Genomic DNA, 26,651 nt, shown 5'->3' on the forward strand with positions numbered 1-26,651 from the left:
CAAAGAGGATGGCTTGGCCCTGGCAGCAGAAAGCAGAAGTGGGCCTTTGAGTGGAGGACAGATGACTGCGGTCCATTTTGAAGACTTCTAGTACCTGAGGAGATGCTGCGGCATTCCAAAGCCCGCCCCCTCGGGCACAGGCCCGCCCCCTCCAGAATGCTGAGGTCCCATCCCAGCCTGTCTGCGGGCGGACTCCCCGGCGCCGCCGGACTCCCGCCTCCGCCCCTGAGCGCAGGGCAGGCGGAGTTGCGGGTGAAGGGAGGGATGTCTGGGGGCGGGGGTCCGGATGACGGCATAGGATCGCGCCGTGCGGTCGGGGCGAGGAGCCTGACTGTACTGCTTGGGACTGAGCTTTCTCACTGGCAGGTGGGTGGGGGTCCGGCTCGAGTGGAGCGCATTGGGGAGGCGCCGGAGCAGCCCCCAGTCGATGCTCCCCAGTCTGCTGGGAGCGCCTCCCTGGGCAGGCCTGGCCTGGAGGAGCAGGCTGCGAGGATCCGTTCCACGTTTGTAATCACTTCTGCAAACTTTCCGGGAGGGCCTGTCCTGGGCCCCGCCGCCCCCAGCACCCCATCTCGCGGGTGGAGTCAGGGCGCCTGTGGGGCTCGGAACATTGGTAAAGGTGATGGAGAAGCCGGGGTCACACAGGGCTCGAGAGTCTACCTGGGGGATTGGAAGACTGTTTAGAGGACCACTCAGTATTGCGAGGCAGTTACTGCTGTGTGCCCAGAGTCCGGCTCCTCAAAGGGACCGAATGAAGGAGCGGTTGCAGGCAGAGAGTTAGCTAGACAGTAAATGCTAACATACTAGTGTGTGCGGAGCTGCGGACTGGGGACTGTGCTGAGGAGGGAGGATAGGGCTTGAACCATCATCACTCTTTACTGACTAGTTAGTATTGTACCTTATGCTGGGCGCTGGTAATAGAGTTTAAAGTGGACAAAAGGGTCCTTGTCTTCCATCTCGGAGTCTGGTAGGTGAACCTGGCCTCTAGGTGGTCAGTGTCTGATGGGGCCAGCACAGGGGCTGCCTGTGGTAGTGGTGGTGGTGGCAGGGTGTACTGAGCACAGAAGCTTCCCTGGTCTTGTGAAAAGGTGGGCCAGCTTAAGTACAGGAAGGGTAAAGATGCTTTGATAACATGGAGGTTGCTGGACAGAGGTGAGGAAAGGCACTTGTGTCCAGGAGATGGGGAGGCAGAGAGCCTGCGCTAATATTTTTGGTGGTGGTGGTGGGTGTAAATAGGACAACATTTTAATAGCATTTTCATTTTTTGAAAGATGCCCCTTGGCTGCTGGGTTGGCGAGTGCAGGGAGACTGAGACCCAGAAAGAAAACTGGCAAAAGTTACCTTTTCAAGATGTCACTAGCAAGACTGGTTTGGCAACAAGATAGGAAGCAGCAGATGATCTTGAGAGGTATTTAATAGAACTGGCAGAACTTAATGGTAGGAGTTTGAAGGATTTGTTGGCTTTTTTGAAGAAAATGGGTAGGTGGTGAGTAGTTTCAGTGATAGGAAATGACAGATACTGTGAGGAGCCTAGTGGGTGTAGGGAAAGCAGTTCCCTGGTGTGGTGCTCTGTGTGTGGTTCTAGATGAGGTCAGGGGAAGGGGGTAGCTGGAACAAGAAGCCTGGGGTATCAAGTGGGTGGGGCCTTATTTGCTAGTGGTGGGAGTCAAGTGATGTTACTGTGCAAAATGATATCCTGGTTTGGGCAGTAGTTGGGGATCAGGCTGGGCAGATGCTCTGAACTTTGACTATCCTTCCCCCAATCCCTCTGAAGTTAAGAGCTGTGTGTTCTGGCTCCCTGTCACCTGCAGGGTGAATCTGGCCCCTATAGTACAGGTACTGATGGCAAGGGTTTTTTCCTTTTCTCTGCAGATCCTGGAGCTGCCCTCTTCAACATGGGGCTGGAGGCCCAGAGACTGCCAGGGGCTGAGGAGGCCCCAATGAAGGTGGCCCTGCGAGTTCGCCCACTGCTGCCCAAAGAGCTGCTACATGGACATCAGAGTTGCCTGCGCGTGGAGCCGGAGCATGGTCAAGTCACCCTGGGGCGTGACCGCCACTTTGGCTTCCATGTGGTGCTGGGAGAGGACACCGGGCAGGAGACAGTGTACCAGGCCTGTGTGCACCCTCTCTTGGAGGCTTTCTTTGAAGGCTTCAATGCCACTGTCTTTGCCTATGGTCAGACAGGCTCTGGGAAGACATATACCATGGGGGAGGCCAGTGTGGGTGAGTGACCCTGCTTGTGGCCCTCTGCCCACTTTGAGGGACAGCTCAAGGTCTTTCTGAATTTCTGCACCTGCCCTCCCTGTTGAAGGGGAGGATGCTGAGGAGGGAATGAAGATTTCCTAGAGATCTGAAGCCCAGTGGGGGACCAATCATGTCTGTGGGCTTGGAAAGGCAAGAAGGAAGGGTTGTTGTGGGTGAGTGATTTTCTCAAGATGAGACAAGATAGGCTACATTGCCTGGTTTTGGAACCAAAGCAAAGGAAGGCAAGTTGGCATATCTCAAGGTTGTCAGGATGTTACCCAGGATCAGGAATCTGTGTTCCAGTTGGAGCCTCTCTCTCGGGAGGACTCTCCTGGCAAATTCCAATAAAAGGAATTTCCCTTTTTAAATAACACGAACTGTTTTGTCTTAGTCACTGTTTTAGTGCATCAGCACTGCTATAGCAGAACACTGTTCCAGGTGACTGTAAGCAGAAATTGATTTCTCAACACTCTGGAGGCTTTGACATCCAGATCAAGGCAAGGGCAATAGTTTCCACCAAACCTTACATGGCTGTGACTTTTGTTTTGTTTTTGTGGCATGGTCTTGTATCTTAGGCTGGACTAGAATTCACTGTGTGGTCCAGGCTGACCTCAAACTTTCTATTCACTGCCTCAGGTTTCCTGAGTGCTGGGATTACAGACATGCACCACCATGCCTGGTTCAGGCTGTTTTTTTTTTTTTTTTTTTTTTAAAGGGCACTAATTCTGTTTATGAGGGCTCAGACCCATGACCTACTCCCCAATACTATCATAGTATAGGTAAGGATTCTAACACATGGGTTTGGGGGAGACATACACAGACATGGCAGTTACAAGCCATCTCATTATCAAAAATTAGGAAAATGCAGAAAAATACATGCACAAAATAATGTATTTGATAACTGCCTTTTAGAAATTGTTTATTCTGTGAACATGCTTGTTTCTCTGCGAAAATGGTTATACTGTAAAAATGAAATTATTGCTGGGTGTGGCAGCACATGCCTTTAATCCTAACACTCTGGAGGCAGAGGCAAGCAGATCTCTATGAGATCAAGGCCAGCCTGGTCTACATAGCAGGTTCTAAGCCAGCTAGGGCTACAGGGAAACCCTGTCTCCAAACAAAAACAAAACAAAAAAAAAATTTTATACTCATTCTTTTTTACGTTGTTTCATTTTTTTAAATATGTCATAGGGCTGGGGGGTTTTGATCCTTAACACTACACACACACACACACACACACACACACACACACACACACACAAAGATGTGCAGGTATGATGAACATCATTAAATATTTTCAATCTAGTGTGTGTGTATTGAACTCAGAGTCTCACACATGCTAGGCAAGTGCTTTAGCATTAAGCAAAACCCCTAGCCCTTCAATCCACTTTTTATTTAGTAACTGCATTCTGCTGTGAATTTGTTTAATCAGACCTCCTACTGGATCTTAGGATGAACATTCTGATTGCTTCCTTGAAGTAAATTTAAGAGGCTCTTGAGTTAGCTGTGCATGAATCATGGTAGTGAATTAACCATCCCAGGGAGTAATCAAGCAAAGGGTATCTGATAGTCTGTTGGGAATGTAGTGAAAGAGGTGCTTACATCACGAAAGGAGTTGATTAAACCATGAGAGGTTGCTTCCAAGGCTTGAATTCTTTAATTCTGCTTGACAGTCCTGGTTCATGACCTTGCTCAGGCTGCCCCTCCCTTCCTAACCTCTGCCACTGTCTTCTTTATGTGGGAGCCCCATTCTCCAGCTGCTCGTTGGGGGCCTAGGATCCAGCTGGAGGCATGGCAGCAGGAAACTCTGTGGTGTCTCCCCAGCCTCCTTGCATGAGGATGAGCAGGGCATCATCCCGAGGGCTATGGCTGAGGCCTTCAAGCTCATTGACGAGAATGACCTACTGGACTGCTTGGTGCATGTGTCCTACCTGGAAGTGTACAAAGAAGAGTTCCGAGACCTGCTAGAAGTGGGCACTGCCAGTCGGGATATCCAGCTCCGGGAAGATGATCGTGGGAATGTTGGTGAGGAATCTTGGGGTCCTCTACTGACTGGGAGTGAGGCCTGAAGCTTGAAGAGTCTGTCAGTTCTGAGGATGGGGTGGCTTGCCTGTCTGGGAAAGACACTCCTCAAGGGAAACCCAGGCCCTGGAGGGCTTTGTTTCCTGTCTCCAATGAGTTCAGTATATTCCTGTCCAGAATGAGATGCATTAAGGTGGGCATGGGGAAGCTGGAACCTTGGGCATTGGGGTGGTGGGGGTTGCCTCTGGTTGAGGAAGAGCAGGTGAGGGCCTTGACTGTTTTGCTTACCATCTGGCTGTCAGTCCCAGGCTGTCTGTGGCAAAGATATTCACAGTCTTCTGTACCCACAGTGCTTTGTGGTGTGAAGGAAGTGGACGTGGAGGGTCTGGACGAGGTTCTCAGTCTCCTGGAGATGGGCAACGCGGCTCGGCACACAGGCGCCACGCACTTCAACCGCCTCTCCAGCCGCTCACACACGGTCTTCACGGTGACCCTGGAGCAGCGGGGACGAGCGCCCAGCCGCCTGCCTCGACCGGCCCCCGGCCACCTGCTGGTCTCCAAGTTCCACTTTGTGGACTTGGCAGGCTCTGAGAGAGTCCTCAAGACAGGCAGCACGGGCGAACGGCTCAAGGAGAGCATCCAGATTAACAGCAGTCTGCTGGCGCTGGGCAATGTCATTAGTGCGCTGGGGGATCCCCAACGCCGTGGCAGCCACATCCCCTACCGCGACTCCAAGATCACCCGGTGAGCGGGACCTCCCCTCCCTCTGGCCTGGAGTTGGGGCTGGGAGCCCGCGGAAGGGTGGCTTTGCCCTCGGCCTGCGGGGTCCCGGGTCACCACACCCAGTGCCGCGCCCGGGAGTCACTCGGTGTGATCCGTCTCTAGCCCCTGACTCTTGTCACCCTCGTGCCCGCAGGATCCTCAAAGACTCCCTGGGTGGGAATGCCAAGACGGTGATGATCGCCTGCGTCAGCCCCTCCTCCTCTGACTTTGATGAGACCCTCAACACCCTCAACTACGCCAGCCGCGCCCAGAACATCCGCAACCGAGCCAGCCGCGCCCAGAACATCCGCAACCGAGTCACGGTCAACTGGCGGCCCGAGGCCGAGCGCGCACCCGAGGAGACGGCGGCGGGCACGCGCGGGCCGCCGCGGCACCGCTCGGAAACGCGCATCATCCACCGCGGCCGGCGCGCGCCCGGCCCCGTGGGGACTGCAGCCGGTCTGGGCGCCGAGTGCGCGCGCTGCCGGGCGCGCACTAGCGCCGCCTACAGCCTCCTTCGAGAACTGCAGGCCGAGCCGGGTCTGGCTGGAGCCGCCGCCCGCAAGGTGCGGGACTGGCTGTGCGCGGTGGAGGGCGAACGCAGCGCCCTGAGCTCCGCCTCCGGGCCGGACAGCGGCATCGAGAGCACCTCCGCAGAGGACCAGGCAGCACAGGGGACCGGCGGGAGAAAGGTGGCCCTGGGGTGGGCCCTGGGGTAGGGGTCAGTGGGAAGAGGATCTTCAGCCAGCCAGCTTTGCCTCTTTCTTGATAGCAGAATACATTTGGACTTCGGAGGCACTTAGAACTGCAGCCACTTTCTTAACTTCGCCGAGCTTCTGGGTCTTTACAATAGGGATATTGTAAGGTCAGAAGATGTAACAAATGACAAGCACACCAGCAAAGGCCAAGTTGTTCTTATGAGTAATTTCAATAAAAATATGATTTTTGGGAGTAGCGGTCACAAATTCCAGGACTCTGAAAGTGGAGGCAGGAAGATCATGAATTCCAGTCTAGTCTGGGCTGCACAGTGAGACACTGAACCAAAACTAAAATAATAATGATAAATAAAAGCTTTATAGCATTATTAATAATGACAGGAGATGGCCCAAATGGCTTGCAGAAGGAAGCTAAGGTTTAGGTGGGCCCAGTAGCACCCAATGCAAGGCAGACCTTGGAACAGACTGGGGAGCCGGGCTAGGTGAGCTGGTGGCAGGGCAGAGAAAGGGCTGGGTTGTCCCAGCGCCTTGCCAGGCCCCATCCCTAAAGCCTTTCTCCTTGTCCCAAAGGAAGATGAGGGAGCTCAACAGCTGCTGATCCTGCAGAGCCAGGTGGCCCGGCTGGAAGAGGAGAACAGAGATTTTTTGGCGGCATTGGAGGATGCAATGGAGCAGTACAAACTGCAGGTAGGTCCTCCCCTTCTACGGAGCAGGAAGGTTTCCTGGAGGGGGAAAGGGAAGTCTGAGCTGAGTTTCCTGGCATGGGAGTTAGTTGAAATGGGGAATTGGGGCCAGGATGGCTGGTGGAGGGCACTGTAGAGAGTGAGGTGCAGTCTGAATAGAAGTATGGAGATGATGGGCAGAACGGGGATGGGGAGAGAGAGAGAGAGAGAGAGAGAGAGAGAGAGAGAGAGAGAAAGAGAGAAAGAGCCGAGCCAGGCCCCTTTGCATGGATGAACATTTGAATAGAGCTGGATCCTGAGGGTAGCAAGATGCCACCTGGAAGCTGGAGCTGCTGACCATGTCAACATCACTTGGCGCTTTCTGGTGGTAGCAGATTGGGGGTGGCATGCTGGCATGGTGGGGATGTGATGACTGAACATTGTTCAGGATAGGATGAGAGCTGGAATCAGAACCAGTGCAGTGTGTTAGTGGAACAGGAAGGAACCAAGAGGGGTCCTGAACTTCCTCAGTTTCATCCTAGAGGATGGGATGTTATCAGATCTATTCTTCACTTTCTTGTACTGATGCTGGTCAGTGAACATCTCTGTCCTTGGCATCCATGCTCCTATCAGCACCTGGACCATGTCTTGCAGAGTGACCGGCTTCGGGAACAGCAGGAAGAGATGGTGGAGCTGCGGCTTCAACTAGAACTGGCATGGCCTGGCTGGGAGGCTCCAGAACTCCTGCAAGGCCTGCTTCCGGGATCTTTTGTGCCTCGACCCCACACAGCCCCCCTAGGGGGTACCTACACTCATATGCTGGGCATGGTGCCCCCTGTCTGCTTTCCTGGAGATGATGTTGGCTCTGAGCAGGTGAGGAGATAGTGAGGCTTGGGGTAAGGGCAGGGCAAGGCTAGGGTACGTGGCCCTCATTCGTGTCTCCCTGGGACTAGCTGTGAGATATAAGGTGCCTATTTCAGGTGTCCCTAGAGAAATGGCCAAGATGTAGGTGATTGTGGGGCCTCTCAGAAGGGCCAGTGGCCATTGTGAGGCAGCTGGAGATTACTTGGAGTGAGGCTATTAGAGATGACCAGATGACAAGCTTGCATACCCTCAAAGCTTGCTTAGCACTCCATTTTTGAGTGGTTCCGTTTGCAAGTTCATGCTTCTTCAAGCTGATTTGTCTCCCTGAGGCTTGGTTTCCTGCCTGTAGTTCTGCCATGTGGGGCCTTTAGGACAGAATGGACTCCTGAGCTGCTTCAGAGCTCTAGGTCATCTCAGCTTCAAGGTCATGGAGGATGGGTTGCAGGGCAATGCATTGTGGATCCATCGCTCTGGCAAGTGTTGGTGGTGAGAAAAGACTTAGGGGTACATGAACTGCCTACTAAAGAGGTCAGGTTATCACCTGAGGGGAACCAGGAGCTGGAGGGCCAGTAGGCTCACATCCTACCTTGAAGATGAGAATACTTCCCAATATGTCCCTTGACAGATCTCGAGGGTGATGCTGGGCTGGAGGAGGTAGGGGTGAAGAGGGTGTGCAGGGCAGGGCACACTCTAGGAACAGCCTCAGGTGGGAAACAGCTCTTGGAGGGTACCTTTCAAGCATTCTTGTCTAGTATCCCTGTTGCTCCCCTAGCAGGTGACAGATGGCAGAGAAGCCAGGGTGCTGGCCCAGGTAGACAGGCTGGGAAGTGGCTCTACCACTACTTCAGAGGAGGAAGAGGAAAAGGAAGAAGAGGAGGAACCACCTAGGCATGCCTTGCATCTGTGCAGGTGAGTAGGACCTGCTGCCTGGACTGACAGGATCAGCTCTGGGCTGCTCTAGGCTGTAAGAGACTCTTGTTAACCTCCCAGCAGTAGTGTGGAGACTTCTTGGGTCTCACAGTGCTCTGGTTTGTCTCATTCACCAGCACTTGGGTAACTGTGGGCTCTGAATAGAAAGGTTTCTCCAGGGTTGCGGGGAGTGGTATCCTGGTGCTCAGCTTCCAAGGTGGCCTTTGGTACCTCCAGCTTCTTGAGAGAGCTCCTCAGCTCTACTCCTGGTCTCTGGATTCTGTCTCATCCCTATCCTAGGTCAGGTTGACCCTGAAGGCTGGTGGACCCAGAGGCCTTTCTTCTTCCTCCAGGCCTAAGAGGTGGGTGGGCTGGATCAGGGACTGAGGATCAGTACAGACTTCTGCTTATGCCCTCTAGAAATGGTATCAGCAACTGGAACCAGAAATCTGGGGTGTGCCCAGGGAGCCCCCCTGACAGGAAGGGCTCAGAGCTCTGCCTGGAAGAGCCAGCTGCTATCATCCCAGCACCCCAAGGTAAGCTGAGTGGGTTACAAAGAAGGCCTTCTCCTCTCACCCCTCCACTCCACTCCTCTGCCTCCTCCATGTGCGGTCAGGGTGTTGACCTTGATAGTCTGCCTGTTACAGCAGTTGGTGGCAGCAAGGCCCCAGTTCAGACCCGCCAGGCCCCAGCTGCCATGGCCTCAGAGTGGCGACTGGCCCAGGCCCAGCAGAAGATCAGGGAACTGGCCATCAATATCCGCATGAAGGAGGAGCTCATCAGCGAGCTGGTCCGTACAGGTGAGTAGCATCATCCTCCTGAGAATGGCTCCTGCTTGTCACTCCTACCCTGCTTTAGAGGGTTCAGCAGACAGGGCCTAGCCCAGTCTCTTCTAGCTGTGTGACATCTGGCAAGTATCATAACCCTCTATGCCTCTGTTTTCTCAAGTCTAAAATGGGACTCTGTGCCTATTTCATAGGATGGTTGTGAGGGGAAATGAGTTAATTCAGATGACATGCTTAGAATCACCCTCAGTAGACAGCATTTCTTATTTATCAACTCTCCTATATTTGAGGTATTATACAGGGCATGGTCACTCTCAGTCCTAGTCACACAGGTAGATGAAGACCTGGTATCCCCAGATTGTGCCACTTCTGATACTGGTAAAATAGACAGAGGAACTGGGGACAGTTTTGAACAGTTCAGCGGTGACCATTTAAACTTAAAAAAAAATTACACTTTTTTATTTTTTTATTTTTTTGGTCTTTTTGAGACAGGGTCTCTCTGTAACCCCAGCTGTCCTGGAACTCACTATGTAGACCAGGCTGGCCTTGAACTCACAGAGATCTGCCTGCCTCTGCTTCCTGAGTGCTGGTATTAAAGGCATGTGCCACCACATCTGGCTAAAAAATTACATTTTTTAAATCGTGTGTGTGTGTGTGTGTGTGTGTGTGTGTGTATACACCATACATGGAGGTCAGAGAACAACTTGTAGGAGTTAGTTCTCTCCGTCCACAGTATAGGTCCCAGGGATCAAACTCAGGTCATCAGGCTTTACCCACTGAACCATTTCACCTGCCCATTTGAACATGTTTAAAGTTGTGATTTTATTACAAATTCATTTTGCAAAATTTTAAATGGATGGTTAAAAATATAGTATAGAGTCTAGAGACCACTGTCCAGAATTAGCTGGGAGTGCCCACTTTGATCTCCTCTGTGCTCTTTTCTTTTTGCTGATGTGTTATTTTGTTTTGTTTTGTTTTGAGACAGGTCCTCCCTGTAGCTCCAGCAGGCCTGGAACTCCCTGTGTAGATCAGGCTGTCCTCACAGATATCAGTCTGCCTCTGCCTTTCCTAGGATCAAAGATGTGAGCTGCCACACCTGGCTGCTGATGTGTTTTGAAGTGAATCCTAGCAAAGACCATAGTCTTTCACTTTTCTACTTCTTCTCTTAAAAACTTGGACCAAGGCTGGAGTGATGGCTCAGTGGTTAAGAGCACTTTTACTGCTCTTGCACCCACAGGGCAGCTCATAACTGCCTATAACTCTAGGTCCAAGGGATCCAATACCCTCTTGTGGTCTCCAGAGCTACTGCCTGCACATGGTGCATATACATATACTTGGGCACACATACACATAAAATAAAATATTTAAAATCTTGGACCTTTTTTTGCCCAACCATGATGCCATGTTCTTGTTTTCTTGTCTTTTCTTGATTTTGTTTGTTTACCTCTTTGTTTGAGATGATTTCCTGTAGCCCAGGTTAGGTTTGAATTTGCTATGTAGCCAACACTAGCCCTTACTTAACTCCTGATCCTTCTGCCTCTACCTCCCAAGCATTAGAATTACAGGCACACAGCATCATGCTTGGATTGTTTTATTTTGTGCTGGGGAGGGGGAACCTCAGACTCTCCTCTGCATGTTAGAGACTCATGTCCTCTTAGTGCCCAGAGCCTAGATACTTTCCCTTATTTTTTATATTTTCCATTATTGGTGACTCAATAATGTTTTGCCTCATTGGCTGAGTCAGCCTCCAAACCTGATCCCTGCACACACTCAGTTGGCTTTGTAAGCCTTTGAGGTCTCTCTCCTCTCAGCTCCTCAGTTATCCTCCCCAGATTGTTGGTTTACTTCCTTAGTGTTATTTAACTTGTCCCCCAGCCCTTCATACTTCTTGTAGACTGAAGCTAGTTCTAGAGGTTTAATGTATGCAGGTTCCAACGATACATTGATTTTAGCATGTATTAAGTAAAGCTAAGACTTGCTAACTTGGGTCACTCATGTTGGTAAAACTCCTGAATGTAGGATGGGTGTGAGAGCTTGGCAAAAACCATGCAATGTTCCAGGCTGACAGGGCCTGGGAAAACAAACTCCCAGGGTAGGAGCAGTGGCCTTTGTCAGGGAGAGGGTCTGCCTGTGCCAATGTGGCCCCACTTTCTTCCAGGGAAGGCAGCTCAGGCCCTGAACCGCCAGCACAGCCAGCGCATCCGGGAGCTGGAGCAGGAGGCCGAGCGTGTGCGGGCAGAGCTAAGTGAAGGCCAGAGACAGCTGCGTGAACTGGAAGGCAGGGAGCCCCAGGATGCCAGTGAACGGTCTCGGCTCCAAGAATTCCGTAAGAGGGTGGCTGCAGCCCAGAGCCAGGTGCAGGTCAGTGCTGGGGCTCCCAGGTTAGGGTCACTGGGACCAGAATATGTGGGTCTCCATGGACTATGTGTGTCCTTAGATCCTCCTTTCCAGCTGGTGACACTGACTCCTCCTGGCTTCTTAGCTGGTATCATAGATAAGCTAGGGTCAGCTTAGCTTTCAACACAGCAGAAGTAGATAGATGGGTTCTGCCTGCAGGCCATGTAGGACGCCAAGAGAGGGTGAAGGTGGACATCTGAAGAATATCTACAACACACAGCCCTTCCTCCGTGGGTGCATCCACCTTTCCAGCTTGTTCTTCACTTAGCCTTGTCAGTTTAGCTTTATTTTGGTTTTGGTGTTGGGGATGAATCCTAGGGCCTTGAATGTGCAATGCAAGTGCTTAGATTAAGCACCATCCCTAAACCCTAGTTTAGCCTTCTATCAGGTGATTGTTCATTTACTTGTGTATGCAACCCCCTTCCATCCCCTTTATCGATTCATGCATTGTTTGTATTCGTTTGCTAGTGCTGCTGTAGCAGACTCCCACAGGCGGTAGGCTGGTGGGGGTGGGGTGGGAGTGCCTCTACAACAGAACTTGTTTCTCACACTGGAGTTTGGTAGCTCAAGCTCAAGATGTCCACAGGTCTGGCTTCTCCTGAGGCCTCCCTTGGCTTGTGTGCTTACCTGCCTTTTCTCTGCACCTGCGTTCCTGGCATCTTTTCCTTCTCTTATAAGGATGCCAGTTATGCTAGGCTAGGGCTATCCTTAGGACCTCATTTAACCTTAATGACATCTTAAAAAAAAAAAAGTCCTATCTCTAAATACAGTTACATCCTCAGTGTTGGGGGTCAGGAATGTGGGGGACACAATTCAGCCTGCAAATGCTGCCCATCCTAGTTTTTACTTTTATGTGATATTAACCTACCTCTCTGTTCACCTACCCTTCCATCCACCCCTCCTTTCTTTCTCAGTTAGGTCTAAGAGATAATCTGGTAGAGTGGTGGGGCTAGAGTGATGGCTCAGCAGTTAAGAGCACTCTGAACCAGAGGACCCAGGTTCAGCTCCTAGCACCCACATGGTAGCCAAAGCCCATCCTTAATTCCAGTTCCAGAGAGATTTGACACTTTTTTCTGGCCTCTGCAGGCACATACATAGTGTACTTACATATATGCAGGTAAAATGCTCATATACATAAATTAAAAATAAGTAGAATTTTAGAAAACAAAAGAATAAGGGCTCTGGAACCTGTTGTTCTTCTATTTATTAGCTGTGGGATCTTGACCAAGTTCCCTAGCTGCTTCGTGCCTCCGTTTCCTGATCTATGAAGTAGGGATAATAGTAGTTATACTTCTTCACAGGTGTGTTAGATTGGCTAATATACACAGAACACCTAGCATAGTGCCCAGTGAATAGACTGTCAGAGTAGCTACCATTATTAATATTCTGTTATTAGTCTATCATCTACCCACCATTTCCTCTTTCCCTGTGTCCCTCTATTTATCCATCTGGTGAGTGCCAGGCACTATGCCAGGCTCAGGCTCCCTATAACCCTTATGCATAACCAAGTGGATGCTCTGTGGGTCCCAGGTGCTGAAGGAGAAAAAACAGGTGACAGAGCGGCTGGTGTCACTGTCGGCCCAGAGTGAGAAAAGGCTGCAGGAGCTGGAGAGGAATGTGCTGCTTATGCGGCAGCAGCAGGGGCAGCTGCAGAGGCGACTCCGTGAGGAGACTGAGCAGAAGCGACGCCTGGAGACAGAGATGAACAAGCGACAGCACCGTGTCAAGGTCAGGCTCTGGCTGGCTGGGTGTTACTGTCGGCTTTCTGACTGTGCTTTGTCCTCTGACTATCAAGTGTGTATAGGAAACTTGAGGCTATAGAGATACCCACAGCCACCAGGCCTTTTCCCACCACACTTATTTCCTTTCGTATTGGACCTTCTCCCCCAGGAACTGGAGCTGAAGCATGAGCAGCAGCAAAAGATCCTGAAGATCAAGACAGAAGAGATCGCAGCCTTCCAGAGAAAGAGACGCAGTGGCAGCAATGGCTCCGTGGTCAGCCTGGAGCAGCAGCAGGTGAGGCTGGACTGAACCCGTGTCCCCATGAGCTCTGCATGTGGGTGATCCTGCTTGTCACCAGGGTGCACCAGGGATTTGCTGTTGGATCTGCTCTTTTTTCCATCGGACCTTGGGTAGGGGTCCCCAGCCAGACGTGGGTATTGAGGTCCCTCTCTGCTTCCCTACACTCCCTCAGAAGATTGAAGAACAGAAGAAGTGGCTGGACCAGGAGATGGAAAAGGTGCTGCAGCAGCGGCGGGCACTGGAGGAGCTAGGGGAGGAGCTCCACAAGCGGGAGGTCATCCTGGCCAAGAAGGAGGCTCTAATGCAGGAGAAAACGGGACTGGAGAGCAAGCGTCTTCGGTCCAGCCAGGTGAGGCGCTGACACACACAGGTTCTGATCAGGTGAGACACCACCTGGTGAGTTCTAGGTAGGTGAGGGTCCTGGAAGTAATGTCCTTGCCAGGTAAGTTCCAGACAGGGGAAGCTCTGCCCTCTGGATGATCTATGGATCCAGCACTCTAGGGCTTTAGGTTGTTAATGACCCAGAACTAATGTGTGGGATACCAGTACCAGTCTCTCATTTCACCTCTTGTACCACCTCTTTGGGGCCTGCCTACATGAGTAGATCAAGGAGGAACAGGTATTGGAAATGGTCTGGCCAAGTAGAAGAGGCAAGCATGGTTACTTCCTCTTAAATAGGAAGCTCAGCTGCTGAGCCTGTTTGCTCTTCTGTCAGTTGGGATCAGAATGTAGTCCAGAGTATTAGTGAGATTATGTTACACCCAGGACTGTTCCAATCCATGTGCTTGGGCCAGATTCCTGAAGAGTTGTAGACACTCAGACCAGTAGCTGCCATCACAGAGCACTAAGAGGTCTTAGAGGCATAGGGGTTGCTGGGTGACCTAATTTCCCTTGGCCATAGACACATTCATTTCCTCCCACATCAGCCTCCTGGAAGGGCCAAGAGTTTCCCATGGCCTCCAGTCAAATCACTTCACTAACAGCGTCTCTCATGCCATCTCTGCCCATGTTTTTGTATCTTTTATAGCATCAGGGCCTCTTTCCTCTGCTTACACAGATTGTCCTCTGGGCCCTCTCCTCCACAGATGGTTCTAGTCCTTTGGCCTGCTCCCTGAGCAAACTTCTGGGTTGCAGGGTAGGCAAGGGAAGGACCCACCACATCCTCTTTAGCATCTAGTGAATAGATTGGGCCTTTTCTGTGCCCTCTGTGAAGGCAGTGCCTTCTTCTCTAATTGCTGATGGTGCTGTCCCAGGCCCTGAATGAGGACATTGTACGTGTGTCCAGCCGCCTGGAACACCTGGAAAAAGAGCTCTCTGAGAAGAGTGGGCAGTTGCGGCAGGGCAGTGCCCAGAACCAGCAGCAAATCCGAGGGGAGATAGACACTCTGCGTCAGGAGAAGGACTCATTGCTAAAGCAGCGCCTAGAGATTGACAACAAGCTGAGGCAGGGTAGCCTGCTGTCACCTGAGGTACGTCCAGGGAATGGCCACCCAGCTGGGTCCTTCTGCCACCCTATGCTCCCTGCCCTGGCTCTGGTTTTGCTGCTTTAGGATGTAAGTGCCCTGTATGTTAGGCCTTGCAAGGTAGAGTGGGACTGTAGAGGGCTGGCCCCTCAGCTCCTTGATGGATATGGTTTGGGCCTTGTGGACTTTCAGTGGAACAGGGACACCTGTGCTGAGCTGTATTAAACTACACATCTCACCTGTATGTTGGACCTAGTGTCAGGAGCCTGCTTAACATGCATGTAGTCCCCAGAAGCTCATCTGAACAGAGAAAGTCTGCTCTGCATAAACCCACCCTGGTCCTTTGGGGTCTTGGGCAATCCCAGTCCTGCTTTCTAGGGGGCCAGGTGTCTGGAGTTGTCTAAGCGAAGCTCCCTGGAAGGGGTTGGCACTTAACCCAGCCTCATAGCCATGCTACCTTCATGCTAGGTCAGGCTGTGAATGTCCCTGTTGCTCCAGAGAAGGGTACTGTTGTGTTTAGGACATTCTCAGGTTGAGGGATGCTCAAGGCTCAGTTGTGTCTATTGTTGGCCATTGTGTGTCTACCCAGGACTTTGCTGTCTATACCCTTCCTCCATGTGTGCCTCTGTTCCTGCAGGAGGAAAGGACACTATTCCAGCTGGATGAAGCCATTGAGGCCCTGGACGCTGCCATTGAGTACAAGAATGAGGCTATCACATGCCGCCAGCGGGTACTACGAGCCTCTGCTTCCTTGCTGTCCCAGTGTGAAATGAACCTCATGGCCAAGCTCAGCTACCTCTCATCCTCAGAGACCAGAGCCCTGCTCTGCAAGTATTTTGACAAGGTAGGTTATGAGCATGAACTCTGTCTCCACCTTCGTAGTTTGTTAGAGGGTCTGCTGGCAGCTCCAGTGTGTCTCTTCCAGATGAGAGGACAGGGTCAGGACCACTTCTAGTCTCTCTGAAGCATCTTAGTGAACTAAGACTCAGTCTCTCTTCTTTTCCATCTGGTCTGAAGGACCTGGCCCACATGAGTGGGTCTTGAGGGAATGGTTTCGCTCCTAGGGATATGTCTGGAGGTACTTTTGGTGGCCATTGTGGTAGAGGTAGCGGTCAGGGATGCTACTAAATGTCCTGTAATGCAGATAGGCCACACAACCAAGAATCATCATCCCAAATGCCTCATGCTGAGGTTAAGAGATCCTGGCCAGGGTACAGTTCTGCAGTTCTAGAATCTGCCCAGAAGCTCAGTAGTATGTGGCTGGAAGGGGGTTTTGGCCAGGGCAATGGTAAGTTCCATCTGGAGAGCCAACTCTCATTGTTGAGAGGTGTCCAAGGCAGAAAAGACTCCAGTGATTCCCTAGTGATAGAGAGTTGCTGTGGCACCGTTTGCCAATTGGCTAAGGATAACCTGGGGAAAGGTAGTTGTGCTAGGGCAGAGCCTGGCTGGTCTTGGGACAGGTGGTAACACTCCGAGAGGAGCAACACCAGCAGCAGATTGCCTTCTCGGAGCTGGAGATGCAGCTGGAAGAGAAGCAGCAGCTGGTGTACTGGCTGGAGGTGGCGCTGGAGCGGCAGCAGCTGGAGATGGACCGCCAGCTGACCCTGCAGCAGAAGGAACATGAACAGAACGTGCAGCTGCTCCTCCAGCAGGGTCGAGGTGAGTGGAGGATGCTGGTAGCTCGCGGTGCTGCTCTGCCCATGGCCCTGACTGCCCCAAGCTGGTGGTGCTGCCTGCCCACAGCCCCTTACCACTCTTCCCTGCCTTTCTACACTAGACCACCTCGGCGAGGGTTTAGCAGACAGCAAGAGGCAATACGAGGCCCGGATTCAAGCTCTGGAGAAGGAACTAGGCCGATACATGTGGATAAACCAGGAGCTGAAGCAGAAGCTCAGCGTGGGAAATGCCTCAGGCCAGAGTCGGGGTAATTTGTGGCACCCAGTTTGGGTCTGCCCTACTGGCAAGTGAAGGGAATTTCTTTGGTGGAAGGAACACTTAGAAGACACTCTGACTTGGGCCTTTTTTTTTTTTAATAAAAATTTTAAATGTGGTATTGGGACTTGAACCCAGGCCTGCAAACACTAAGCAAGTGTTCTACAACTGAGCCATGTCTCTAGCCCAAATATATATATATATATATATATATATATATATGCTCATTTTATTTTTTGGGTTTTGAGACATGGTCTCATATAGCCCAGGATGACCTGAACTCCTGATCTTGGGCTCACAGGCTTATGCCTCCACACCCAGATGCCTCCCATTTACTTTTACTGGCTCATTTCTCAAGGTGCTTATTGTGCTGGGGCACTGAGAGGCTAGATTTTGGGACACCTATGTCCACCTTCATGTCTGACATGTGTCCTGTGACAGGTGGTGAGAGGAGAAGCCTCTGCATAGAGAACAGACTGGGTCCTGGAAATGAAGATGGGCTCTACCCAGCAGCTCCTGAGCTTCTCTGGCAGTCCTCCCTCCCGGAGGGGGTGCCCCGTGTCCGGGATGAGACCCGGGACTTGGTCCATGCCCCTCTACCCCTGACATGGAAACGCTCAAGCCTATGCAATGAGGAGCAGGGCTCCTCTGAGGAGCTGCGGGCCCGGGAAGCAACTGAGCCTCTAGTGGGGCGGGTGCTACCTGTGGGTGAAGTGGGCCTATCCTGGAACTTTGGACCATTGCCCAAGCCCCGGTGGGAATCCCGAAGAGCCAGCCCAGGGATGATCGATGTCCGGAAAAACCCTTTGTAGGCCTTGGGGCAGGCACTGTCTTAGAGATTCTTATCCTATCCTGCTCAAAGGAGAAGCTGCCTGACTCACCTCTATGAAGGTCTTACCTCACCGGAAATCCAGAGCCTCACCTTTACAATTGGAATTAGCAAATTTGGGCCACAGCTGTAACTTTCCCCCCTTATGGTACTAGGGACCAAATCCAGGGCCTTAGTGCACGGTAAGCACTGCACTCTACCACTAAGCTATACCCCAGCACTGTTTTTTTAATATGCAAATTCCTACTACCCACTTTATGCAAGCTGTAGTACCTGACTGCCTTCTGCCTTTTCATTTGTGGGACAATTCTGGCTTTAAGCAAAAGTCTGTGCCCATAGTTCTGGGTTCATCTACAGGTTGTCACAAAATGGTCAGTTAGCAACATGGCTGTGGTTTCATGGTCTTATGTAGATGAGAAAACTGGGAGTTATTAACATTTTTAGAATTTAAAAAATATTTCAGAATAAATAAGAATAATCTCATTATGGTTTATACCTTAAGTGTTTCTCAAGGATTCATGTGAAGGTTGGTTCCCAGCTGATGGTGCTGCTGGGAGACAAGGAGTGTTTTGGAGTACGGGGTCTAGTGGAAGTTAGGTTATTGGGGAATGTCCTTGAAGGTGATATTGGGAGTCCTTCCTTCCTCTCTGCTTCCTAGAGCCTCTCTGCTTGTGCACAGGCCCCAAGACAGGGCCAAATGGCCATGAAGCCTGTGAAACCCTGAGCCAATTTAAAGTCCCCTCCCCACCCCCCATGGCCCACATCAATTATTGGTATTGGGAATTGAACCCAGGGCCTCATGCATGTTAGGCAAGCACACTACCACTGACCTGTCTCCAGGCCTGCCTTTTTCCTCCTTTTTGGTTGTTTACCTTAATCACAGAAAGCTAACATATCTCTGAAAAATACAAATGGGAGTTTTCACTTAGAATTTGATAACAGGAAGAATGAGGTCTGGGAGCACAACAGGCTGAGATTGAGAAGACATTGAAAGAGCCCTCACTGAGAGCCAGCAAGACTCCACAGTGGCTAACACCCTACTCTAGGGGCAAGCACATGCCAGGTGATGGTCTCCTCAGGCATAGGCTAGGTCTGTCCATGAGCTACCTGGCTCTCAGGGCAGACCTTGCAATGTGGTCACTCTGGACCAAGGTTAGTTATTCCCAAGCAGGAATATTAAAACAGAAAAGCACTGAAAGCTAAGTAGCCAGAGTTGATTTTATTAAATAGCTGCCTGCTGCAATCTTTCATGTATGAGGCTTAGTTTATGAAGCACTGCTCATGAAAGACTGTCAAAGGACTTAAAGGACTGTCAAAGGTACTTTTTTCCAGTTCACAATAGAGGCAGTGGTCCTCTGAATTGCCAAGGTCATGGCAAAGAGGTATGGAATGGGTTCCTTGCTTAGTGTCTAGACTCCCAACCTGCAAAAGTTATACATAAGCTACCTACCCCACTCCTGACCTCCACCAACAAGGGGCAGAGCCTGATGGAGTCCATGAGAAGATGACCTTAAATTCCTGATCCTCTTTGCCTCCCAAATGCAGGGATTACGGGCATGCATCACTACGCCCAGCAAAGTCCCCCAATTTCTTTAAGCCCACAGGGGACCTGGCCTTAGCTTTCACTTCTGAACTTTCTCAGTTCCATTAAGTCCTGGCCACTCCTGCGCACACTGCTGGCATTGATGGTGCAAGTCTGGCATTGCATCCACGTCCAGAGAACGCCACTGTGGAACACCTCTCCAGGAATGCAGGGGAGCTGGCCAGGCTTGTAGTGCTCATAATTCTGAGTCCTCCAGCCGTGTTCCACCTGGACTAGCTAATGAGCTTCTTCCGTGTATAAGTTCTGAAGGGCCGCCTCCGGGGGAAAGCTTGGCTGAAAGGAGACTCTTCAGTATTGGAGGGAAATACATCCACATCCTCATCTAGGAAAAGGCAGAGAAGTGATGAGCACTAAACAAAAGACAGCAGGCTCTGACTGCAGAAGATCACACATGAGTGGACTTGGGAAAAGCAACGCTGTGAGGTGTGTTCCATCCTGCAGCAACACAACTTACACTGGTAATAAGGCCCTGTGCTGGATAGCTTTAGTGTCACCTTGACACACCTGGGTTGAGGGAGCCTCAATTGGGGAATTGCCTCTATTGGATTGGCCTGTGGCCATGTCTGAGGGGCATCTTCTTGATGAGTAATGTGGGAGGGCTCAGCCCACTGTGGGTGGTACCACCCCTGGGCAGATGGGCCTGTGTTGTATAAAAAAGCAGGCTGAGCAGGGGCCAGGGGAGCAAGCCAGTAAGCAGCGTTCCTCCATGGCCTGTGCTCCAGCTCCTGCCTCCAGGTTCCTGCCCTGAGTTCCTACCTTGGGCTCTCTGATGAACTATGACCTGGGAGATGTAAGACAAATAAACCCTTTCCTCCCAAAGTTGGTATTGGTCAGAGTATTTTGTCACAGCAATGAAGAGAAAAACTAGGACAAAGGGCTTTACTCTTAAAGGCTATGCATCTGCTAACAGGGATAAGTGTATAATGCACATCCAAAGTATTAGTATTTGCATTCCCACGCAATGCTTTTTTCCCCTTTTCAGTCTCAGATCTGTGGGATTTATGTTATTTTGCATGGCTGACATGGTTTTGAAAGACAGGGAAACCTAGGGCCTGTGGCTAATGATGACACCAGTCAGGACTTTTTAGTCCTGAATGGGAAGGAACTGTGAATATAAATCCACCAAGTAGAAATGGCTGGCTCTGAACATATGTGTCACTTGCGCTGCAAGATACTTCCCTGCTTAGAGTCTAAGACCCAAGAGCACAAACAAGCACTAACCCAGTGTGTATACCACTTACATATCTTCAATTAGACTGAATTAGTTTGGCAGAATCTTGCAGGGAGTTCTGTTCAGATGCCTACAAGTTTGATATGGAGCCTCTCTGGAAAGGGCATGTGATATTGCAGGCTCAAAGCCATCTCCCCACACTCCAAACCCTCAAGGGAATTCTGCAAGTTACCCACAGGAGAGAACTCAGCCCTGCTAAGTGTCTGGGACCTTTAGCAGACACATTACCTCTGTTGTCCTTGCACTGAGAGGAAGGTGTCCTTCCCTGGAAAAGCAGTGGAGACTGGGTCAGGGCCTGCAGACTACTGGCAGAGAGGCAGCTTCGTACCATACAGCCAGAGGGTGGGGAGGAACCTAAGGAGATGCCACATGGGAAGATATAAGTGTAGACCCACAGGACTTCAGGCCTCCCAGAGCTCCAAATGCCTCCTCACCCAACACTCTGCCCAGTATAAACCATAATAACACGTGGATTTGAAAAATAAACTCACCAGAAACAAACACCTCGTCATCCCCTACAGAGGGGAGTGGTGGCACATTCCAACGTGGAGACCTCTCTTCATGCTTGCTAGCTTCGGAGTCTTCACTCAGGGAATCATAGATCCTTTTGGATTTGTACTCAGCTTCTTCCTCGGCAGATAGGAGTCTCTTCCTGGAGCCCAACCCAAACTGTCCCCAGGAGAAGGGCTCCTCAGTCTTAGATACACTGTCCTTGGGAGGTGACTGGTCTGGCAACTGACATACCCCCTCAAGCTCAAAATCTTCCAAGATAAGAGTCTTATGGAGGTCACGTTCAAGGCTTTGCTCCTTTCCCTCTGGCTCAGGCTCAAGCAGTGATAAAGTCCCTAGAAAGTCCGTACAGGCCTCTCCTTTCCCAGCAGAGGGCCCAGCACTGCAGTCTACAGCCCTCTTTCTACGGGGCCAGTCTTTAATGGTATCAGGAGTGGTTTTCCCACTCTGCTTGGGGGATGGTGTCCAAGGAACCCCAACATCTGCTTGAAATGGAGAAGGGGTACTGGATGGGCAGTGGGATGGGGTACAGGACTGGCAGATGTAGGTTTGCCCCCCATTCTTGCCAGGTGTGCTGTGCGAGGGGTGGAGGCAGGGGGGTGATAAGTAGGTATGCTCAGCTCTACTGGAAGACCTACTGGCCTTGAATACGCTGAGAGCAGGGAGGGAGCTCCCCTCTCCCAGAGGGCTCTCCTTTCCTAGGGGCTCAGCTTCCAAAAAAGTTTCAGGGTCTATCTTCTTAATTCGGAGCTTGGGAAGGCCAGACGATTGCATCTCTAGCTCAACTTCATAGGTCTGAGGACTGCAAGCAACCTCTGAAGCTTGCAGGCTTTCCTGCTTCACAGCCTGGGTCTGCCTTCTGTCTGCAGTACAGATCAGGGTATAGGGTACCTCAGGAGAGCTGGACAAGGAAGAAGAGGCAGGTGGAAGAACCCCAGAGTCAGACACAGGCTCATGGGCAACAGTGGTCTTTGGCTCCTCACCTTTTTCCCCTGGGAAGATGCCACTTTGCACCTCATGGCTCTCAAGGCCAGAGTATTTGGCTTCATCAAGCAGAGTAAGGTACTCTGTGTCACTTGCAATGAGCACAGGAGAGGATGTGTGCCAGTCACTCCTGAAACCAGTGCCCAGGTAATTCTGTCCTTCAGAAGATTGAGATTGGCCCTCTTTAGAGCCTGTAATGGCCACTGGGCTGGCAGCTATGTCCAGCCCTGGCACAGCAGAGAGTCTAGACTGGCATTTGGGGAAGCCTTGAGGAGGACTGGATGTCTTTCTGTACAGTCTCCCAAGCTTAGATGGTGGAGAAGGGGGGATGGGGTTGCAGGTCACTCTCTGTGAGATTCTGGGAGGAGTTGAGGGAACAGAACAGAAGACAGATGTAGCTATAGTGGTTGAAATTTGGGGCTCTTTCCAAACCAGTTCTCCAAGGGAAGGAGACGCTGACAACGATTTCCTAAGCTGACTCTGGGAAACATCACACACTGGTAAAGTAAATTGTTGCTTTGGAGAAAGAGGTAGGGAAGCAGTAATTGTAGCTTCTGGTTTCTTTGGGGTTTTGACAGCTTCATCCTGTAGTTTGTCTGCTGGTTTCTGTGCCTGAAAAGCCCTGGGGAGACAGAGTTGTTGGTGCTTCTGATTCTCAGGTGTGCCTGTGAGGGCTGCTGTCCTTGGCGGTGTTCTGAAGGAGTATCTGGTGGGGCTCAGACACTCACTCCTGGGCTGGGCGGTCAAAGGAGGTGGGAATGCTGGACAGCAAGGGCTTTCTGGACTGGAATTCACTGGGTGTGGCCATGCAGAGTTTGATAAAAACCCAGGTGGCTGAGCACCTGGTCTCCTGGGAGTTCTGGGTAGCTCCATGAAAAGAGAGACCCCTTCTTTTGCTGGGTTGGCTCCTTTTTGAAAAGTGATTTTTGATGCCAATGGTGAGCTGTAACTGTGTAAAGAGGGTTTTTTTAAAGATGTCTCAGAAATGGCTCGTTCAGTTGGTGTCATTTCAGCAAGGGGGTTTTGTGGTCTTTCTGGAGTGAACAGCAGGTTCTGTGGTGTACGAGGGAACCTCCTTGGTGTAGTTTTAGGAAAGCTTGGAGATTTCAGGTATCTCTTTTTGGGAGTCTGAAAAGAAAAATGCTTATTTCATTGCTTGAATACTATAATTCACATTTTCTAAAGAATGTCTTAGTAGTCTCTAAAATGATTATAAACCAAACAGGAGATCTAAAGTTAGCCAAAAGAATGACCTTAAGTTGGAAATTTGAAATAGTGACCTGTTTCTTTCCCCCAAACATTACTCAGGTTTTACTGATTTTTTTTTTGGACTAAGAACTGTGTGCATGCATCAGAAGTAGGTGAGGGTAGGAAGGGGCATGGGTATAGAAATATATTAGGCATAGCAACAGTGACCAACTAGAAAAGCCAGTTCCAACAGAAAATTTCCTTCCTTCTTCATCTTTCTACAACCTTAGTGGACTGTCAAGGGCAGCCCAATCTTACTGGTGTTTCGTGTTCAGTGAGGTATGACAGGGACATGTCAAGAGCACAAAGGAGTGACTAATGAATCACATACTCAAGAATGGATGCCCAAGCTGACAGGATGGCTCAACAGGTAAAGGTCAAGCCTGGTGACCTGAGTTCAACCCCAGATCTCACATAAAAGTAGATGGAGCAAATTGACTCCATAAAGCTGTCCTGATCTTCATACATGCACCATGGCATATGCATGCCCACACATACACATCACATACACGTACATACACAATAATAAATAATAAAAAAAGACTGGATATCCTCAAGGGAAGGGAGAGACTAGAAAAGTAGGGCAGAGAAGATTTTATGTACAGAAACCAATACAAGCAAAAGCAGAATGTGAAGAACAGCAGCTGTGTGGGGCATAGCCCGATGCTGCTGAGAAGCATCAAATCAGCAGGGAGGGCTAAAGCCAGCCAGGAAGGAATGGTGGACCCAGGGTGAACATGGAGGACTTTGCTTGCCCTAGAGAGGAGACTGACTATGGGCATGTAGCTCTGTGTCCTCCTTCAACCACTAAGCAGTTTCACTGGTTTTCGAACCAAGATTACCATTTCTGAACACAAGGGCTACATCTGAGGAAAAGTTAGGAAACTTTACTTTAGCAAAGTCAGATGGACATTTCAGAAAGGTCACTTTGCCTGGAGTAAAGGATGGATTTGAGAGAGGAAAGGCTGATGAAATGTTCCAGGTAGAACTGAATAGGGTACAAACTACAGGGATGGATAGGTAGGTTGAGTACAAAAGTCTATAAATAAGACAGGCAGGACTTAGCTAAGTGGCTTTGTCTAAGAGAGAAGTGAAGTACTCCTAGGTTTCAAACAACAGTAATGGGCAGTCAAATGGGATTGGATGGAAGAAGGTATAGACTGAAGAAAGACCTCTATAGTGATAATGTGGATGGTAGACGAAGCCAAGGGAGCAGTGAAGACCACCTCTATCTCCTCACTGTCATGGCCTCACCCAGACCTGCTACTTTCAGCTCTTAGGTGCTCAGCAACCACTCATGTGGCTTGATGCAGCCACCTCAGACTTCTTACTTTCTATAGATCACCTGCTTCCTCAGTCTGTCTCTATGTCCCCAAGATTGCACCATTTTAAACATTAGAGGAATTTTATACCTGGTAAGCTGTAGGTGTCTCAGAACCCAACATGCTTCTTGAGGACCTTCTAATTCGGGCTGAACCCTTCTCTGAAGGACTGATCATCTCAGATAGTGCCCCAAAAAGAAGAGTTTTGGGAGACTGAACACTTTGGACTGGAGAATTTTCTCTTTGGTCTGCAAGAAAAAATGAACATTTAATTCTTTCTCAATTCTTTCCCAATAATATTAAAACAAGAAAGACAACTTTAAAACACTTGGTGGAGGAGGAACCCCACCTAATTATGGGTACAACTGCAATGATTGCTCCCAGCCTGGACTTTAATGAGACTGCATATTAACCTTAGGTCCTATGTTAGGAAACGCAGGCAACTGAGATAATTTAAATATAATATATGTATTTTTTTAGTATAAATGTAAAATATATCTATTTTCAAGTATGCATTTATGGATAAAAGAATGAAGTACACACAAACAGGATTCACCCACCCTCTACCTGGGATATTTGTATCTGTGACTGAATGAGCTAGCTACCCACAACAGTCGTATGGATGATCAGTTGTAGGAATCAAAGGGATGACTGATTTAGAGACTAAGGATTGTTCATTTAGTCATCACCTTGAACATTCACTATTCATACTTAGTATTCTTCTCAATGTCAGGGGGGCTGGAGAGATGATTCAGTGGTTAAGAACACTGGCTGCTGAGTTCAGTTCCCAACACCACATGGCAGCTAACAATTGTCCATAACTCCAGTTCCAGAGGATCTGACTCTTCTGACCTCTGTGGGCACTGCATGACATAGATGTACTTACATATATGTAGGCAATATACTCATAGACTTAAAAAATTAAAATTAAGGTGCTGGAGAGATGGCTCAGCAGTTAAGAGCACTGACTGCTCTTGCAGAGGACCCAGGTTCGGTTCCCAGCACCCATATGGTAGCTATAAACCGTCCTTAACTCCAGTTCCAGGGGAATCTAAAGCCCTCTTCTGACCTCCACGGCACAGCATGACACGGGTGCATTCACATGCATGCAGACAATACATTCATACACTTAAAATAAAAAATAATAAATGAAATATTAAAAAAAAAATCAGGAAAATGTAAAATTGCATGCTTCCTTTCCCCAAAACACATCCAAGTCAGCACTGACTTGTACTTAACAGATGGATCAGTTACCTGATTTCCACTGGAATGAGTGGACTCTTTGTACACTTCGAGACTTTGGCTGAGATGCAGAATAGAAGGATCCAGAATTTGTTCTGCTAAATGACAACTGCTTGATTCGAGGACTTCGTCTCAAACTTATTTCTGCAAAATCAGAACCACTGCTAGTAACCAGGCAGAACTTCAAGCTTAGCATTTCCCCATGTTGTTGGAAATGAGCAAAATTTATGTGATACCATATATGACAAAATTCAACAGTGGCTCTAGGGAACATTTGAAGTGGGTTTTTTATATAGCCTTGGTGCCCTGGAACTCAGAGATCCCTCTGCCTCTGGTGTCTTCTTAAGAAGTGTTTTTTGGGGCTGGGCTTGGTGGCGCACGCCTTTAATCCCAGCACTTGGGAGGCAGAGGCAGGCAGATCTCTGTGAGCTCGAGGCCAGCCTGATCTACATAGTGAGTTCCAGGCCAGCTGAGACTACAGGGAGACCATGTCTCAAAAAAAAAAGAAGAAGTACTTTTTGGAGCTGGAGAGATGGCTCAACCACTAAGAGTACTGGTTGCTTTTACAAAGGACCTGGGTTCAATTTCCAGCACCCACATGGTAGCTAACAACTATCCATAACTCCAGTTCCAGGGTGATCTGACACACTGTTCTGGCCTCCAAGGGCATTGCATGAGACGGGTACACTTACATACATGCAGGCAATATACCCATACATATAAAATTTAAAAAAAAAGAAAAGTGTTTCTTAAAAAGATCCATGTTAAATAGTAGAGGTGATAAACATTACCAGTGAAATCTACCTGATGACTTTATATCCATACTCAGGCACTAAGGATCAGAGTGTAACCGACTGTGACTAGTAATCATCAGATACATAGAGATTAAAGACACATGTGCAAA

The 26,651-nt window shown here is 49.8% G+C and overlaps 2 protein-coding genes across 12 annotated transcripts in view; one reads left to right on the forward strand and one right to left on the reverse strand.

The window, feature by feature from the left end:
* Positions 1–218: 218 nt before the first annotated feature.
* On the forward strand, positions 219–18,090 carry Kif7 (kinesin family member 7). Of its 11 annotated transcripts, none has more exons than XM_029555936.1 (20): positions 219–366; positions 1,272–1,408; positions 1,873–2,223; positions 4,069–4,269; positions 4,617–5,010; positions 5,183–5,720; positions 6,315–6,431; positions 7,061–7,279; positions 8,043–8,179; positions 8,600–8,715; positions 8,827–8,979; positions 11,123–11,325; positions 12,892–13,089; positions 13,252–13,377; positions 13,556–13,732; positions 14,637–14,852; positions 15,484–15,690; positions 16,307–16,505; positions 16,624–16,770; positions 17,220–18,090. In XM_029555936.1, the coding sequence occupies exons 2-20, from the start codon at positions 1,351–1,353 to the stop codon at positions 17,588–17,590; spliced, it is 4,128 nt and encodes a 1,375-aa protein (XP_029411796.1). In that variant the 5' UTR covers positions 219–366; positions 1,272–1,350; the 3' UTR covers positions 17,591–18,090. The 11 variants fall into 11 exon arrangements, with proteins under 11 accessions (XP_029411796.1, XP_017658599.1, XP_029411798.1 ...); XM_029555938.1 differs by lacking the exons at positions 219–366; positions 1,272–1,408 and adding an exon at positions 377–503 and having other exon boundaries at positions 5,183–5,303; positions 5,334–5,720; XM_029555940.1 differs by lacking the exons at positions 219–366; positions 1,272–1,408 and adding an exon at positions 377–503 and having other exon boundaries at positions 5,183–5,303; positions 5,334–5,720; positions 8,830–8,979.
* An 854-nt stretch (positions 18,091–18,944) lies between these two features.
* Positions 18,945–26,651, reverse strand: part of Ticrr (TOPBP1 interacting checkpoint and replication regulator) — a 45,986-nt gene continuing 38,279 nt past the window's right edge. Inside the window, exons 18-22 of the mRNA XM_008852814.3 lie at positions 25,760–25,891; positions 24,596–24,753; positions 20,933–23,063; positions 20,670–20,795; positions 18,945–19,532 (exon numbers count right to left, since the gene is read on the reverse strand). Of these exons, the coding sequence (XP_008851036.1) occupies positions 19,423–19,532; positions 20,670–20,795; positions 20,933–23,063; positions 24,596–24,753; positions 25,760–25,891 (2,657 nt within the window). The 3' untranslated portion in view covers positions 18,945–19,422. The remainder of the gene's footprint in view (positions 19,533–20,669; positions 20,796–20,932; positions 23,064–24,595; positions 24,754–25,759; positions 25,892–26,651) is intronic.

This window comes from Nannospalax galili, unplaced genomic scaffold, assembly GCF_000622305.1.
Source record: "Nannospalax galili isolate Female #2095 unplaced genomic scaffold, S.galili_v1.0 scaffold185, whole genome shotgun sequence".
Classification (NCBI taxonomy): Eukaryota; Metazoa; Chordata; class Mammalia; order Rodentia; family Spalacidae; genus Nannospalax; species Nannospalax galili.

What these genes read in the sequence shown, in the direction of transcription:
- Kif7 (XM_029555934.1), top strand. Translation starts at nt 428, where the DNA reads ATGCTCCCCAGTCTGCTGGGAGCGCCTCCCTGGGCAGGCCTGGCCTGG. An exon ending in CATGGGGGAGGCCAGTGTGG is followed by an intron (nt 2,224 to 4,068) that starts GTGAGTGACCCT and finishes GTGTCTCCCCAG; the next exon opens with CCTCCTTGCATGAGGATGAG. An exon ending in AGCGACAGCACCGTGTCAAG is followed by an intron (nt 13,090 to 13,251) that starts GTCAGGCTCTGG and finishes CTTCTCCCCCAG; the next exon opens with GAACTGGAGCTGAAGCATGA.